The 18448-nt window shown below is 43.8% G+C and overlaps 1 protein-coding gene across 1 annotated transcript in view; it reads left to right on the top strand.

Moving 5' to 3' along the window:
* The first annotated feature begins 8903 nt into the window (after positions 1-8903).
* The window catches only part of PPP4R2 (protein phosphatase 4 regulatory subunit 2), a 32767-nt gene continuing 23222 nt past the window's right edge, over positions 8904-18448 (top strand). Inside the window, exons 1-2 of the mRNA XM_075095641.1 lie at positions 8904-9114; positions 9908-9989. Of these exons, the coding sequence (XP_074951742.1) occupies positions 9081-9114; positions 9908-9989 (116 nt within the window). The 5' untranslated portion in view covers positions 8904-9080. The remainder of the gene's footprint in view (positions 9115-9907; positions 9990-18448) is intronic.

Genomic DNA, 18448 nt, shown 5'->3' with positions numbered 1-18448 from the left:
AGTAAAACTCCCATTGATCCTCATGAGAAAAGCTGAGGCCAGCTGTAAACCCGTAGTACTCTGTACAGTGCTGCTTCACCTCTGGCCTGGGAGGTGTGTAGTTGTGTGGTGCTTGGCTGCATGTTCCGTAATCGAACTGGTTGGTGATGTTCTGATCCAACATTTTTCTCTCGCGAACATGGCTTCAGTCAGTGTTGCCGTGGGGAGAACGCAGAGGTTTTTCCAGGGTACAGGCTAAGCAGGAGCGACACGGGCACAACAGCAAAGAGGACGGGCACCTGCCTGTTGCTGGTGATGGAGGGAGAGACCTGGACCGTGATTTCCCACATCCCTGTGGCCGTACTGCTGCATTCGTTACCTCAATCTAAATCTCGCTGGCTGCAGCTCTCCCGTCTGGAACAAGTAAACTCTTCGCTGAGGCAAGGCCTTGGAGCTCAGTTGCCTGCCGCTGAGGGACCCGGGAGCTGGAACAGTCTCTTTCTCCCCTGCCCTCGCTGCTGTGAGCACGTCGGTAACCACGGCTCTGATGCCGGGAGCCATCCTCATCGCGCTGTTGTGGAGCACGAGTCTAAACGGAGCTCAGTCACGATTTCATAAGTATGATCCTGGTAGAGGTAACTTCTCTGCATGTTCCGTGACATTTAGAGCTGGGAATAAAGTACCACCAACTGAAAAAAATGTGAGACTTTAATAGTAGGATAAATCTTGATGCTTCATCATCTTCAGCACAAACTGTTGATGATTTAATTTAAAATAATTTCTTTCCCGCTACTTCAAGAAGAGATTCCTCCCCTAAGAACCAGGTACCTGTAACCATAAAGGAGCCGGCTTTCAGATAATGTTTTGCTCCTCTCCATCAGATACAGTCAAATATGACGCTAGTAAATCGCGGCCAAGGAGCCATCCCGAGGTGGGCTGGCATGGGTCCACGGGCTGTCCTCCACAGCGGCTGCAAACGCTCCCCCGTTGTGCTCTTGAGGCCAGTGTGCAGCTACGCTGGGCTCCACGCAGGCTATGGCCTCCCGAAGAACCGCCATTGGCATGAGAGAAGGAACTCCGATTTGCACTTCAAAAGAAATAGCAATGTTTGGTAATTTTGCTTTCATTCAGGATCAGAATAAAAAACAAACTGTCAACACTTCATTTGGAATGAAAATGAAAATTGAGACAAAACACCGAAATGAGAATCAGCGTTTAAGATTAACAAAGCACTTTGTTAATGTTTTCTTTTGAGGTAAAATATTTTGTTTTGACTTGTGCATTTCTATAAATGTACAATAATTGCTTATGCTATTTTGTGAAAACCACAAACATAACAGTCCAAAATATGTCTAACAGTGTCTTAGAACTAAAATATTGTGGTCATGTTGAAATAGCAATGCTGCAATGACATGGCCCTTCAGTCAGCGTCACCAGTTGGCCTGTTCCCGCAGAAACGTCTTTCCCGAATCCTCCTGAAACAGGTTAATTCCCCGCTGCGGTGGTTAGAGCTGTGCAAAGCAGGTGCCTTCTCAGGGTGTGCACCTTTAAAAGATCTCCTTCCTCTTCTGCTCTGTGCTGCTAAAGGGCAACTTGTTTTGAACACTGGCTTCCTCACACCTGAGGCTCCAGGTGAAAAAGCAAGCCTGGTTTAATCTGAATGGTGGTGCAGTTTGCAGAGCGGCCTAGGAGAAGCTTTCTGTCCCAGGGGTGTACTGGGAGGAAGGTGTGAGAAAGCAGCTTGGAAAGCATCTGCCCCTGGTGCTCGTTTGCCATCGGCTCTTGGAGCAGTAAGAGAAAGTGTGCGGGGACTTGTGTATTAGTTTAGGGACTAGAGGCTACCTTAGGGAAAGCCTAGAATGCTTATCACATCTGCCACTTCCTTCTTTTTTTAATCTCACTGTGAGTACTCAATCAAAATAAAGCCCAAACACCCACAAATACTATTTTTATGTTTTCAGCCTCTTCTGGATTCAAGGCGCCACACGCGAGCTATTCTGATCTTTTGATACTCCCAAGTCCTCCCTGATTTTATTCTTATTAAAAGCCTATTAAAGCTTTTTAGTCATTTTCTCAGAGGAGGGACCTAATTTGTCTCAAAGTGGCTGTGGTGTACTTTAAAGAAAAAAACAAAAACCGTTTCCATTCCGAAGGGTTCAGAGACACACAATTTTTAGTGTCATTTTATTGTACTGTACCTGAATTTCTACAGTTCTAAACTAGAACTCAGACAACCCCCCTGACCTCCTTTCATAAATCCTTCGACGTGTATTGATGTACAGAACTTTCTGAAGATGTAAGTGGGTCTCGAAACTCAGGGGTTTTCCTGTTTTCTTCTTGTTCTCACTGTTTGTACCCTGCTGCATCTCACTTGCTTGGCATTGTATTGCATTGCTGCAGACTCTTTCAAAACACGCTGATCAGTTTTAGTTCAAACTGAGTTGAAATACCTCACAAATTGCTGTCACACATCGATGAATGAAATTACTTTAAGTCAGCTTAGGTCAAAGATCTCTAGATACCTAATCTAAGCTTCGTTATTGAAAGCAAAATCACTTGTTGGTCCTACGACCTCCATCATTTTAATCAGTGTTGGGCCTATTGATCTGTGCCCAGGGCTTGGGCAGACTATTGTTCTGTGGAAACTTTCAAAAGTCTTACAGTCCTAAAAACCTCAAGAATCAGGTTTTGTTGTTTGATGTGGAGTTAAAGACCTTCCAGGGCAGTGAGATAAACCAGCTCAGCTGAGCCCCACTGCTGCCGAGACGAGCGATCTGCCGTTCCTCTGCTTTCCCCACCTGCTGGTGCCTGTTCCCTGCATTCGCTGGTGCTGGCACGGCCACACTGCGCTGGGGGAGCTGCTGGTGGCGTTGAGAACTAACTTTGCAAAAATAATAGGTTTCAACTAGATCGACATGAAGGAAGGAACAGGAAATGCAGGAATGCCCTTTCTAGGCAGTGCACATGAATCCTTTAAAAAGCCATCAGAATCAGAGATACGGTATTTTCTGCCCTTTTTTGTTGTTGCTTTTGTCTGCAAAAAGCGTGACATGATTACGCTGCTGTCATTTGGTTTCTAGTTTGTTCTAATTTCTGGTGGTATTCCAGGAAGATGACAATGTGGCAGTATATACAATTATGCTATATAACTTAGATGTTGCATCTGTGTCTTCCTTCAGTATGGATGAATGTGATCACACGTTGTGCCAATGCTTGATCTGAGCTTACCAAGTGTAAGGTGAAGGCAGGAAAAGATTTGTCCAACTGCATCAGGCAGAACTGGACTCATATTGTAGGCAGGACCTGGTCCTGCTCCCTTTGAAAACTCTCAAAACAAATACGTTTTGCAAAAGTTTAAGAGAAATCTAAAATGTAAATCTGAACAAGGCTTTGTGTAAATATAGCGCAAGAAGAAAATGAAAATCTGGATTGGAAAACAATTTCTCATTGTTCTTTAGTTGAATGTTTAAAGCCACCATATCTCCTTTCCTACCAAGGTCATTTTTTTTTCATTGTTGATTCTCGGTAAAAGCTCCACAAGCAGCGCTGGGACCTGCCACAAAATGAAATCATTCTCTCCGTGTAGGTTTCTAGTACAAGGTGTGCCAAATCCCTCGCAAAGAAGAGTAATTATCATTTCTGTTTCATTAACGAAGAAACGCAAGTGTGACCGCCTAACTCATTTGCTTGAGATCACACAACAAATCAATGATGAAACTACCTACAAGCTTCTTCTCTTTATTATTATTAGTATTATTTTGTATTATATTTAAATGTTTCTTGTCTGAAAATGGAAGGACAAGATGATTTGCTGTGAACTGAGATGTTCAGTTAGTTACGGAGACGGGGGTTTCAAAACACGCAAACCTCCCCTCAGCTGAGCTTCATCCTAACACATGCTCTAAATCATCGTTGTTATCACACAAATATGTAAGGCCTTTGTGCGCTCTCTTTGCTTTATTTCCACAGAAATAATTGTGGGTTTTCTTTTGTTCTGGCTCCAGAGAAGATGGTTTTAATTTCCTCAGAAACAAGTAAGTATTATTTGCATTACTTTAAACATTTTCCCTGAAACAAAGAAATACAGGGTTTTCATTAAATATATGCCTATCATTGAATTTCCAGGAACTCTTAATATCATAGTTCAATGTCTTCTTTTTTTTTCAAGGGGAAAAAAACCAGAAAAAGTCAATTTAAATGGCTGTCCTGTAGAAACCAAAAAGTTTTTGGAAGCATATTGTTTGAAAAACTGGTCTTTTTTTCCTCTAATAGGGGGAGAAAGAGAGAGGGCTGACAAATGGAAAACATTTTCTCTAACAGCTCCTCCTGTGGTAGGAGGGCAGGAGGAGAAAAGACAGGGAATGTGGCTTTATTAGTTATTTTCTGTAATTTGTGGAATGACTTTTTTTTAAATCAAAAGATTCCTGTCTCTCTAAAATACTTTTTCAGTGCAAACAGGGAGTTTTTGTAGTCAGGATGGTAGGTTTATGTACACATTCTCTATCAATGAACAATATCAAAAAGAGGACTTCCAGAAAAAGAAAAATATTAGACAATTTTTGGCGTGTCAGTGCATGCAAGGACGCAAAGGCATACTGAAACAGAAAACTGAGACTCCTCCATGAATTAATCATTGGAAATCATCAATTAAATCATCATGGAAATCAAGTTTTTCCAGGGGATAACCATTGCCTTCCCCAGCCTCCTAGTATCTTCGAACCCTTCAGTCATATTGTCTTTTTTTAATGATTATCTGTGTTTTGCCATTTGGATGAAACCCTCTTTCAAAGCAAAGATATTTTTAACCAGCACATAATATTTTGTCCCTCTTTGGAAGCGTTGGCTTTGTCTGGCTAACGCCGAGGAAGCAGGCCCAGCTTCCTCGTTGCCCGCTCATGGCGGGCAATGATTCCATTTGGCTTATTGAACGGAGCTACTGGCGCAGCGGCAGACTTGGCACTGTCGTGCAGCATTTCTTACGCATTGCTCATATACCTGGGTAAACTATAAAATCACTTTTTTGATTTGGAATAGATTTGCCATCTAGTCTGACCAAACGGAAAGAACTAAAGAGCCGTTCAACAATGCAAAGTCGATGTTAACGTGCAGTTGGCTCACTTCTTGTGGATTCTACCCAAAGATCTTCCCTTGGCATCATCCCCAGCGTGCCACAGCGATCATTTGTTTAATATACTACATATAAATACGTGATAAATGCTACACTTCTGAAAAGTCTACTTTTTTTCAAAAGACGAAATAAAAGGACCAGGATGAAACCAGAGGACGTTTTCCCTATCAGGTAAATCCTGCAGAAATTATCCCATTAGCCCATATCTCACTTCTAGAGACACGACCTGAGGGCGGTGGCCCCATGGCTTTACCCCTCCCTGGAGCACGGTCTGCATTACAGGGCGGTGCCCGGGAAACATGTAACTTCCAAAGAGCAAAGGCGCAGAAAGCCAGAGGGCTGCAGGCACACCGAGCCCGTCATGCAGCATTTAGAGTCAAGCCTTACCTCTTATTCTGGGAGTGCAAAGAAGTGGCTCTAAAGTGCTTAATGAAACAGTTGAGTGTGTTTTAGTCTATTACAAACTGTTAAATTAGGTTTATAAATCTGTACAGAATGTAGTACAGGAATTTAGAAAAAGCTTTTTTTTTTTTTTCTCTTCCACTTGTTTTTTTAGTGAAGAAATTACATGTTCTAGTTTTCAGTAGTAATCCTACGTATCTTGGGAACAGCTGTATTCTTTTTTTCCCTTTTGAAAGACCAGGCTAGCAGCACAACTTCTCAAATTGACAATTATGAGCTTTATTTTGTTGGTTTTGGTGATACCTGTAAATGGAACAAGATGTTGTTTAGGATGATTGGATCTCCACTCCCAGGGTTTTTTAAGTAGGTTGTGTAACTCTGTCAGACTTCAGTATGCATGCTTATGCCTCCCTAGATTTGTTGTGGCTGGTGGGATTCTTTAAGAGCAATCATGCTGGGAAATGCAGTTCCCCGAGAAGAGCTGAAAATTGAAAGCACATGACCAGCTCTGAGAATTATTTCAAAGAGCAAGCTGCGCTGGGGATACGAGCTAATGGGGTATCTGGGGAGAAACACAGGCAGCTGGGGTGTAGAAGTTATTTAGGAGAAGCTCAGCTCTAGGAAAGGTCTGGTCTCCACTCTTTTGAAGGTGGCAAAGGTAAGCTAGTATTTTTGTTACTTTAACTGGACTTTGATACCACTGTTAAAATAATGAAGTGGACCTCAAGGAGAAGGGCATTGCCCTTTTCTGTCAGCGCGTCTGCATATGGGCCTCAGCGTTTCCATTTTCAGCCACATCCACTGCTTGCTTTGAAACCTTCCCCTCTCCTCTGCCAGCTCTTTTCTCAACACAGCTCTTTCCATGTTGAAGAGATTTTTTGACTGATGTTTTGCTGGAGGATATTGTTAATGCTGTAGAGAACATGTTATTGTTTGATTATAAAAGCTAACTAATGTAGTTTCAGTTAATGCAGATGTCTAACGCTAGAGAGGTAAGCATGCTGCAGGAGGGCTTGAGGCAGGCAGACTCATGGCAGCAGAGCTGCAAGGATGAAAATTGTTAACGGCGTCCTTGTCTCTGGGATGAACAAGGTGGTCAGAAAAAAAGCGGCAGCTAAGTTCACCATGGATTTAATGCCATCTCATGCACTGGGGCTTTATTGGTTGGGTTTCTTTGGGTTTGGGGTTTTTTTCCCCTCCCCTAGAGGTTTGGGCAAGGTGTATCTTCTTTGTCTCTCTAGTCAGTTGTTTGGTTAATAAAGTTAATGATGCTGGGCGGCTGCAAGGGAACCTGTAACACAGGAGACATGTACGAGAAAGTAGAAGTGCCAGCTCCTAAGCACTGTTGTGGAGACTTCTCATGTAAGTGGTGTCCAGTGGGGAATGCCATTTGCCTTTTAAGAAGCTGAGAATCAATCTGTGGCACAAAAATTGGACAATTCCCTTATAAAACACTCAGAAGTCATAGCACTCTGAAGTTGCACTTAAGCAAACTCCCAGCTATTCATATTTTGTCAGAGAGCGCCCCAAAATACTAACTCTGACATATCTGTACCTGCTGAAAACTATCCTTGAAGTTTATAGGAGATGCTTTCCCTAAACTCCGCATCATGCCGTGGCAGAGTGCAGCAGCTCCGCTCCCCTCACGCTTATAGCCACAATGGCCGCTCAGCTCTCCACTGAGGCAAGAGGGGTGACTTGGCCCCCTCCTCCTGCAGGCAGGTTGCACGTTTCCTACTGTTAAAATCTACATTTGGCCGTGCCGGGTGTCTTGAACAACACGGACTGTCCTGAAAGGTTGGTTCGTTAAACCCTGCTGCTGCTTTTTCTTCCTCCTGCTGACCAGGGAGAGGGACTCGTGGAGGTTCCTTAGCTCCACTCTTCCCCACCACAGCCTTCATGGTGAACCCAGAACTTTCTTTGTAAGGTCTGCTCATTTTAACAAAGGCTTTCGCAGTAGTATGAAAAAAGAATTTGTACAGCTCATCTATAAATATGAAACCTGAAATATCCCTATCAGTGTTATGTAATCCTCCAAGGGTCAAAGAGATCTGAAACGTTCTTGATTTTAGAAGCCATACATTACTTAAGTAAAAATTGCGGTTTCTGTATGACACAGTTGCCAGCAGAGACCATTAATCGTGTACCTTGTGGATCACTTCCTGCATGATAAAATGAACACAAGGGCTCCAAGAAGACAGCTTGCAGCGCGGGAATGCTTGCTATGGGTGCCAAGTTTATCTCTTGGCCATTTGTGGTGGTCCACAAGCTGGGTCATTTTGCTGTGATGTTGGCAGCATTTCTGAGAAACATGGCCATGTCAGAGGTTTTCTGTTGTCAAGCTGGCACCTGTGAGAGTGGAAAAGTTAGTGCAGCCACCGGCATTATGATTTTTTAGGGATTCCTCTGAGGTGGCACCGCAGAGTCTGCGTTTCCGCTCTTGCTTACCATCAGCCCCGCGCTCTGCCAGGCTGGCCCTGGGCGCGAGAGGAGCCAGGGACATGCCCGCTGGGGAGGATGGACATGTCTGCAGCCTCGGGAGGAGAGCGGGACGCAATCCAGCTCTGTCTCAGGATTTTACCTAATATTAAACCACCACCAATGTGCCAGCTCACATATGCCTAGAATAACAGTTGGCATTGATATTTGGCTAAGTTATTTACAACTTCTGTTTTTTTTTTGGGGGGGGGTGGGGGTGTGTTAATTAGCATTTCCCTTTCCTTCTAGGAACAACCAGGGCGAATCCCTCAGCTCTACAGAGGCGTTTGGGGTGACAGAGCCGTACGGTGATGACTGGAGCAGGCTGGGGCAGTGTTGGCTGCTCTCTGCCCGGCTCCCACCCACCTCGCCTGGGGACCCTTTCCAGAATGCAGTGACAGGAGGCTGCCAGGACTTCACCTGCCCTTCGTTGGAGCTGTGGTGAGGGAAGGGATCGTCCCCAGAACACATGTAGTGTGTGCCGGGGATGGAGTGTTGAAGGCGCAAAAAGGGCGGGAGAGGCGGGTAGTGAAGGAGAGGGAAGACAGCCCCTCCTTGAGGCTGAAAGGGGGAGACATATCTCTGCACAAACCGGCATTAGATTTGATGGGGGGGAAAAGCAGTCGCCCTCACCCTGAGGGGGGATGAAGGCGCAGAAGCTCCCTGAGGCGCCAGGGCGCGGCGGCCCCGCCGGTGGGGCAGAAGCTCCGCGTCCCCTTCCCCGAGGAGCTGCCCGGTGGGGCCGGTAGTCCCCCGCCCGAGAGAAGGAGGGCTGTGGCTAGACGTGGCCCGGCGGAGCCTTCCTCCCTCCCGCCCTCAGCGCCTCCCTCAGGGCCGCCCAGCCCCGCCCCGCAGCCCCGCCTCGCCGCGCGCCACCGCCCCCCGGCGGGAGGGAGGAGGAGGAGGAGGAGGAGGAGGAGGAGGGCGGGCTGTCGGGGCCGCGCACGGGGACGGCCCGGGCGCCATGTTGGAGGGTTGCTGAGCCCGGGGTCTCTGTGTGTTCGCGGCGGCCGGAGCCTGTGTCCTGCGCTGGGCGGGGGGGGGGCCGGAGGAGGGGAGCAGCGCGGAGCCGGGGGAGAGGCCCAGGCGGATCATGGATGTCGAGAGACTGCAGGAGGCTCTGAAAGGTGGTGCCGGGACTGGCGGCGGAGAGCTGGGGGTGGGGGAGCGGTGTTTCCAGGCTGAGGGGGGACGGGGGTCTCCCTCGCGGCCGCGACCCCCCTGGGGGGAGGCAGCGCTCTTCGTTGAGGGGCGGCTTCCCTCCGCTGGGGCCGGGGCCGCGGTGGCCGTGCCGTTGGGGGGGGGGGGTTGGCGGTTGGCGTGGGAGGGAATGGGGTCCCGCGGAGCGGGGGGAGGCCCGGGGGCTGCCTGGGGGAAGAGAGGGCTGAGCCCCCAGGCCGGCTCCCCCGGCCGCCTCCCGGCCGTGCTCGGGGCTGCCTGAGGGGAAACAGTAGTGGGAGGTTCGGGATCCCCCGGCCGCCCTCCTCCTCCTCCTCCAGGCCCGGGGCTCCTCTCGCCCGGGGTGCCCTCTCTCCCCCCGCATGCCTGCCGGCCTTCCCCGCTGGCCCCTCGCCCCCACCGTGTCTTTTCCTCTCTCCCAGTCGAATTCTGTGCTGGCTTGCCTTGCTGAGTGCAGCCTGATGAAATCAGCCTCTTTCTCTTGTAGATGCTCAAAAGAAGTTGCAAATCAACTTTTGCTACTCAGATGCATGTAGTTTCTCCACACGAAAATATTAAGTGTTTTAGAGGGCTGGGAAGCTGGTGGAGCTCTTGGGAACAACTAAAGCATTGCGAAGGCGTGAAAATATTTTTGTGGGAGCCATACTGATCGTTAAAGCAAATAAATCGCTGATTATTATGAATTTTTGTTCTGTCCTATCCTCTTTTACCATTCTTTTTGTGTCATTCTCATACCAACAGATTTTGAGAAGAGAGGGAAGAAGGAAGTGTGTCCAATACTGGATCAGTTTCTTTGTCATGTTGCTAAGACTGGAGAGACGATGTAAGTGTGACTTTTTTGGTGGTCTTGAGTTGCAGCTTATGACAATTTTGCATTTTAAGTCAGTGAGATGCTACCTGGATTCTGCTTTTTGTTTCTAGATCGCTTCCATGAGCTAAATAAGCTTGCCTCAGTTCCCATTTAATTTTGGATGGATTAGTTTTGTTTACTGGTAGTTAGTTTTATCTAACGGGGACTTTTTATGTAGGCTTTGCTCGGGGGCATCTGTCAGGTCTTATTGATCCTGCTCAGTGCAGTAAACCTGTTGCTCCTTCTACATTTTATCTGACATTCAGGGTTTTTTTTTTTTTGAAAGTTTAGCTCACTATTGTAATGTCTGTTGTATACAGCATCTAATAGTATTATTTACATGAGGATAGGAATGGCTTAGATTATTTCTTCCTAGGCTTTGCACACCGCGCTGTGTGATGATTGCGCCTGAACGCGTTTGATGAAGGGGGAGAAGCAGTAGGTGCTTTCTGCAGAGCAGACGTACGGGAACTAACTAGCTGCTCTGAATTTCCGCAGTCGCTCGTTTTTCAGCTCGCACCAGCGTTTGGCTTTTCCTGGACTTTATTTCGCAGCTCACCCTCGCGGGTTTCCCTCTGAAGGTGTGAGGTGGCTGGAGGGAGCCGTGTCCCAGGCTCCTTGTCAGGGGTGAGCGCTGGTGCTGTGCGGGGTGACTTCCTTGCGGGATCACTATTTGGCAGGAAGGGGAAAGGCTTCCCTGGGTGCGTTGCTGTAGAGTTGCTCACTTTCTGGCTCCCAGGCTGTCTCCTTGTTTTTGAGGCCTACTGCCAGGCTACAGGCTTCAGCAAGAGATATGTGCTTTTACCAGTGTTTTGTTAGCAAGCAGTGATTGCAGGGGCTTTGTTTGGCTTTCTAGAATCCCTCTAACATGTAAGAGGTTTGTAGGTTTTGGTGGTTTGTTTTTTGTTTTATGTTGGGTTTTTTTTTTAGCTTGCTAGTACTGCTTGAATTAATGGTTTTGAAAGAAAAACAAGCTCTGAAATCTACTTTGCTCTTTGAATAGAAGGTTTTTGGCTCAGCTGAAATATACAGCTGTAATGCTTAATATTTTGGTGTAGTACTTTTTTTACTGTGGGCTTACAGTGGTGTGTTTTGCTTGTATATTTAAAATTTTCCTGTTCTGAAATATTTCTTCAGGGATGTTTTTGTTGTTTCTGCCACTATTATATATATTCCAAAGTAATTTTAAAAAGTGATTGTGTAGGGGCAAGTTCTTGGGAAAATCCTTCCCTATGTGAAACTTGGAGAATGAATAAACCCCTGATTTTTAATTCCGTTTGGGAAATCTATATTTTTAAATTATTGTTTGAGTATTATAAGTTACTGCTTAAAGCTGAACTGGAATCTGTCATCTGGAACTTCATGCAGACCCTGGCCTTCTGTGTTTCCAGGGTTTTCTCTGGCTTTTTTTCAGGTCTGTAGCTCTCTTCAGCATTCTTGAACCTTTCAGTTGCATTAAATTGTGGTGGTGTTTGGTTTTTTTTGTTTTGTTTTTTAAAAGTGTCAGATGTGAACATCAGAAGTATCTGATATAATCTGTAGATAGATATGGAAATACTGTTCTGTAATGTTTAATTTGCTTTCCATTATCTACCAAAGTCTGTATTTCTTCATCTAATATGCTTCTGTTTTCACTGATGTGTTATGTGTCAAGGTATCAGGAAGAAATGAGTAAAAATCAAAATCTTACAGTGAATATTCATGTAAAGGTTGGTAATATGCATTATAAGAACTTAATGTATTTTTAAGCTAGTACAGCTTGACCACTGTAAAAGTGTTCCTGAATACACAAACCTACCAAATATGTGTTAATTCAAAGTGAGGTAAATATTCTTTATCTCCACTTCTGCAAAAGTAACTTTACCTAATACAAATCTAAACCACTAATAAATACATTGCCTTGGAATGAGAGGATGAAATCTAAAATAATAGTTTGTACTGACATTTATTAGGATTTTTGTGAAGTTTGGAGCTCAGTTCGGGGGAAAAAAAGGATGATTAAATCAGGGATAATTACTCAAATGGTTTGCAGACTTATTTATTGAAAAACAATGGACCTTATTCAGTCAGAGCCTGTTCCTAAAGTAACAAACAAGAAGTACCAGTATAAGTGAGGACCAAGGCAAATAAGGACAAGTGAAATGTGAAGTGTTTTTGCTTTCAGTTACTGTTGTTTCTAGGACTTATATAGTGTTCAGGGCGGTTCTCTCAGCTTTTTAACTTACTCTATGATGAATATTGATTTTTAGATGTACTGCAGTCTGCGTCCTGGGTTAAATGTGAAGAGTTCTCACCCCCCACACCCCATACCTTTTCTGGGCATAGTCGCAGCAGATCTTGTAAACAATTAGGAAATTTAATTTGAAAGGGTGCTAATGAAGTAAATTAAAATGACTTTTAAGGTTCTGGTCAAACCACGATCCTGGCCTACGTAGGTTGTTTAACAGATTGAAAGCATGCACTCATAGAAGGCTGTTGGGTACCTCCCTGCCCCTGTTTGTTTCGATGTGCTTATTCATCTGAACGAGTTATGAACAGGTAGATGCAGGTTTAGGTTAGGCTGTGATTTTACTAGTATTTCTCTTGGCAGCAGTCTTGGCTAATGCAGCTTGTGTGTCGCTATTTCACTTGTGCTTGTTCAACTGTTTATGTAGCTGCGTGGTAACCTAGAGCAGGAAACTCTCGCAGTTGTAAGTAACTTTCTTTCTGGCAGTTCTGTTTTTAACAAGGTTCAGTTCATTGATCCGGCTTGTTGTGTTAGCTGGCATGTCAAACCCCAGCGCAACTGAAGAGGCGGTGTAGGGGAGGAACAAAGGGTGAGACTTGTATAAGCCAGCACTGCAACTATGATAAGGCTCTTCAGAGTGTGTTTTTATTGTAATTAAAAGTTTTTTTCATTTCCGAGGGAGGTCTGGAATAAAAATGTTGCTAAATTTGGTTACATTATCAGTGTAAGCCTAGCTGTGTTATCAGCACCTTGCAGTAAAAGTCTGATTATGCAAGCACGTGTGTGAACTTCATCTATTTGAAGTTTCACCTATCTTGTGCAAAGTTAACCATTCACTTAATTGTGAGTGAGATTATGGCCTGCATTTACAAAAGCCAGTCTAAACTTCCTTTACTATAGGTGAACAGAACCAAAAGCTTGTTTGCTTGCCTTCTTCGAAATATTTTTGTTTCTTAACAGTTGCTATGGTAAGGCTAAGCCTCAGGCGAAATATAAAGTTTGTGGTTCAACCTTTTTTAAACTTGTGTTGAGTCTTAGGACTTTTTTCTTCTTAGAGAAGTGATGTACTCCTTAACTGACTTGACTTTTTACTAAGATAGTAACATGGAATTTCCTTAATGAGACCAAGGATAGTCAGGGAGGATCATTAAAATCTTTCCTCAAATTTGAGAAAGATCAGCGTGACTTGCAAAACTGAGTAGAGTGGAGAGATACGAAACTTCTTAGTCTTAATGCTTTACTGTATCTGGAAGACTTTAAAAACAAGATGTGTTTTCATGCTTTTTTTGCATAAGAAATCCACTTACCTATTTTTTTCTGGGGTAGAAATGGCTTTAAGAGATCATACAAAAGTGACAGCACTGCAATATTAGAAGTGAAATGCAGAAGTGAAATATGTTTTTGTTATTCTGAAGAATTCTTAAATAATGGATATGAAGATCACTTACCAATTATGATCTCGTGTCCTGTATTTAAAATAGATTTTTCGTCTGCCTCTTAGGAAAATCTCTTGGTCTTAAAATCACTCTGCTCCTTCAATAGCAAAAATGTTTTGAAAGCATTTATTTAGGTACATCACCAAGAAAAACCTATTAGTTGGACTGGAGAGGAAAACTAGAATTTTCCTTCTGTTCTAAAGTTGAAAATAAAGCTTAGAAAACAAAAGCAATCAAAAATTTTATGTCAATTCTCTCTTAATTTCCCCCACTCCTGCCCTGGGGCAGGCAACCTATAAAGCACAGTTTTAATGGCTTACTGTAGTGGAAAGCATAATACAGATGCTTACTGACAGTGAAGGGATCCAGAAATAAGTAGTGAAGTACCAAAATCTGGAGTAAACCGGTATATAGGCAGAAGTGATTAACTGTAAAATAGTTCTAGGCTTAAGCAGAGAACACTGGCCTGGCCAGGATGTAATGTATTTATGCCAGTCCTTGCCCTGAATGCAGTGCACACAGGCATTAAAGTACATTTGTTTTTTATTTCTTTGTGTAGTCAGATTCTTTCCTCAGAGTTTCCCTGGAAGATCTGAAATATTGATTTGCACCTCATCTGAGCCTGAAGATGGAGGTTGTCTCTTTGCTGGTTTCCTTGAGGACGAACATAAATGCTTTCCAGCAAAGCTTCTTGAGTCAAGTTTAATATATGTGATTGTAGAGCAAATATGAACATCTGTAGTATCATCAGAGAATAATGTGAGCTGGAAGGGACTTCTGGAGGTCATCCAGTCAGACCCTGTACTCGGGGGGGCCTAACTCCCAAGGTTTGCTTAGGGCTTTGTGCACCTCCTCTGAAAATCTCCAGTGGTGGCAATTCCTTAGCGTCTGCTTGGCTCCCTGTTTCACTGCTTAACCACCTGCACTGGGAAAAATGTTTTCCTTGCAGCAACTTGGAGTTTCCCTTGGAACAACCTGGGACCACTGCCTCTTACACTGTGTTTGTGCACCTCTGAAGGGAGTCTCTTTCCATCTTGCCTGTACACAGTTACCCCTTCAGTGGTGAAAGACAGCAGTTAGATCCCTCCACTGTAGCCTTCTGTTTTCCAGAAGCCATTGCTGCCTTAGCTTCCCACGCAGGTCGTGTGCTGCAGCACTGTTAACCATCTGAAGGGCTGCCTTCTGCTCATCTCGCTCTTTCTGCTGTCTTGCATTGCGTGACCCCAGACCGGGCATAGTATTGAAGTTATGGACTCTTGAGTGCCAGGTAGGGGGTTATAATTACGCAAACATAACCCAGTGTGCGGCAGCCTTCATCACAGCAAGGCCATGCTGACCCGTGTTCAGCTTTCCATTTACCAGCACAGGTATTGACTCTGAGCAGCATCATTTCTAACTGATTTCAGTTAGACTTTGGACCCCACTGACCGCAACCACTACTGTGTAGGCCTGGCGGTCCACTGAGTCTGTAGCTCTCCCTCTTGGCTACAGAGATGCTGTGGGAGGCTCTGCTCTACGTCTTGCTAAAGATCTTCCCTCCTGGGCAGAGTCGGTTGGGAAGATCAGATTTGCTGTTGGTAAATGATATAACAGTAAATATAAGTCACATAGCTGTAGTTCTACCAAACATAATGCTAAGAAGTATTTTTGACCCTTTGATGCTGTTCCATGTACCCTGTGTAGCAGCGAACGTATTTTTTCTTACTACATTTTTGGAACGCTTTTTTGGATGTGTTCAGCTTTTATGTTATCTTGTTACAGCAGTGAAATAGTTTGTCAGCTGTAGAAGAGGTGTGAGTGGAGATATGGTAACAATGAACGTGTATGAGATTAAGTTCCTGTTCTCACCTTCAGTGTTTTATTGATGCATTCTGAATTCCTCTATAGTAATTTCCTTTCTTATGTTACAAATACATAGAATTTTGTAGCCATATGTCCTGTAGTTTATTCCACATGCTTAAATTTTAGTTGAATTTTTTCTATAAAGTATGTTCTCTGGTTTTACTCAACTAGCAGTTTTGTTGCTTGACATGTATATGCTAGCATTTTTCGACTAGTTTAAAAATTTTGTTCTGATTTTGGAAGCACGTAGTTACCTGGAAATCTTGAGAACTATTGGGGGAATGTAACTCCTTATGCTCTTGTTTTTGTTTGGTTTTTTTTTTGTTTAATGAAATAAAACAATTGTCAAGTTCCTGCCATAATAAACAGGATAATATTTTCTGAAAGAAGTCTGTGTGCCTTTGTTGGTGTAGGCCTCTTCCATTTCCATGTTCTCAGTGAAGCAAGAGATGTGAGTAAACTTCCTTGCATTGTTTCCTACTATTATTCCTCACTAACTCCGTTCCACTAAGTGGCAGGAATTATTATTCCCCAGTAATTCCCATTCCACTGATGCTGTTTTTTGTCTCATAATCCACTGATGCATCCGAAGGACAGGAATCTGTTGAAAAGCCTGCTGATATCTCTTTGTCAAAGATAGTTTAGCTTCCTGGCTCTTTTACCTATATTATAAAAAAATCATATATATGTATCAAATTATAGTTGTAGTACTTCAGAGGAATCAGTTGTGATACAGATGAAATAACTTGCTCCTTTAGGAAATATATGCTGCTGTAGCTTTTTATTTTAAAAGCTGCCACATCATATCTGTTGGGAGTGGGGTTTATGGTATAAAGGTCAAACTTTAAGTACCATTATAAAATGTGCATGATGAACTGATCCCAATGAACTTTAGTCTCTAATGAATGCACACGTAAGGAAAGACAGAAGGCAAGCTTCTCATAGCAATGCTAACTCTTCAGTGTAATCAGGCTATTTTAACCGTGGATGTCACTGTATGCACATGCAGGCTTTCATCTGTAAGTATACCTGTCTTCGCTGTTGCTGTCTGCAGTCTGTTCTTATAAGCACACTCCCTGCTAGTCTTTCTGTAGGCAGTTTGCAGAGACACTCCCCCCCCATTTATTCTGCAGCAGTAAATAAAGTTACATGTGCTTCTGATTATCACCTTTAGTAGTATTCTGTTGGCACCCTTCTACTCTTCAAGCTCAGCTCTCCTGCACTGTTTAATCGGATTTGTTCTCATCCTCAGAGTTTCTATCAGTTCCTACCTTTACCTCTCAGTGATGTTTCCTCACAGCTGTGGTGACTGCCTCAGTATTACCTCTGTCTTTCCCAGCGGGCCTCAAGTCTCCTGTTCCATGATGGCCTTGCTCCTTACTACTTCATTTGAAGTACCTTCCCAGACGTGTGGGTATTATTTGGCTCCATGTTACACTTTACAGTAGCAATGATGTTTTTCTGTTTTAACCTTGTAATTGATGAGCCTTGCTCCCTCTTCCTGTCTACAGAGTTTGGGAAGATTCATGCTTGATGGCACGTGTTGGGGATAAGGAATAAGGCAGTGGTGCACGCAGAGGGAGGATACAGAGCAGTCTGGTTGTCGTGGGGGGTGGTGGCTTGTCAGGTTTGTGGATAAACCAGACTGATGCTGCTTTTCCACAAAGCTGGTATGTGTCTGGCAGGTCTCAGTTTTAGTAATCATACTACTTGAAGACAGTTACAACATTTCCATGATGGCTACACTTGATGAAGCTTTGCTCAGAAGTGGGAAGGGAGCGTGATGATGCAGAAACACTTAATGTCTGTGCATTAGGTCACTGAGGTAGGCTGCACCTTGTCAGGCCAAGCTTAGTGTGTATCAGCTGAACTGCTGTGTGTAGAAACCAATTGGGTGGCTTTTGTTCCTGGTTTTGGAAGGAATTAGTAATAGAAGGGCAATTTACACGCTCCTAGTAATACTGCTTCAGACCTGAGTGAAGCATGAACTGGCAAGCATAGGAGTACAGTGCAAAGTAAGTTCAGATCCAGAAGTAGTTGCACACTGTGCGTTTCTTTAATCTGGTTTCCCAGCTTTATTGCTCAATATAGTAAAGATTTGATAGTATTATCTCTGTGTGGTCTACTGTGCTTCAGAGGTAACCTGTGGATCTCTATGCACTGGTCACATAACAGCGATAGCTATGCTTACCAGGTGAGTTACAGCATTTCTTTTATTTGGTTATTCTGGGCAAGCTGGTGATACCTGGAATGTCTTTGGTGTCCCATATTAGTAGATATGTGGAATTTAGTTTGCATGTGGAAGAGGTGATATATTTATAGGTGCAAATATGCAAACATTAATTTTATATTACTCAGAGTAATTTTTCTGTAGGTAGCTTCTATAGAGATAGTAACTTGCTGTGGGTTCAGGAAAACTTTCAAATATATGCTTCAACTTACTGTGTAATACTTTTCTTAAATTTTGACTCCTGGGCTTCTGCTATATAGGCTTTTTGGAAGTGTCATCTATTTAATGTTTCTTTATTCTGCCTGTGTCAACTCCAGAGTACTGTAGAAGTATATGGCGCATTTGCCTGCTGGATTATTTTTCTGTTCAATATCTATCAACTGGGATGCATTATGAGTTGTGCTATGAAATTCCTGCAGGATCTCTATTATACAGGGCACAGCTTCACTCTTGAAACACGCCTCAGTGAACACTAATCTGTTCATTCAAACTTTTATCTGAAATGGAAATAAGTAAAAGCTAAGAATAACCCACAGAATTGTTAATGTTGAAATAAATCGGGTTTTCTAGATGTCAACAAAATGTCCAATCTTGTTCAAGGTAGATCTGGACTATGTAATGTGTTTTGGGAGGTATTTTGACACAGATAATGTCTGTCTGCTGTGGATGATGTGTTTGGCTCGTGCTGTTGAAATGT

The sequence above is a fragment of the Phalacrocorax aristotelis genome, chromosome 6 (genome assembly GCF_949628215.1).
Source record: "Phalacrocorax aristotelis chromosome 6, bGulAri2.1, whole genome shotgun sequence".
NCBI classification, from domain to species: domain Eukaryota; kingdom Metazoa; phylum Chordata; class Aves; order Suliformes; family Phalacrocoracidae; genus Phalacrocorax; species Phalacrocorax aristotelis.
This window is presented reverse-complemented; position numbering and strand designations above follow the sequence as displayed.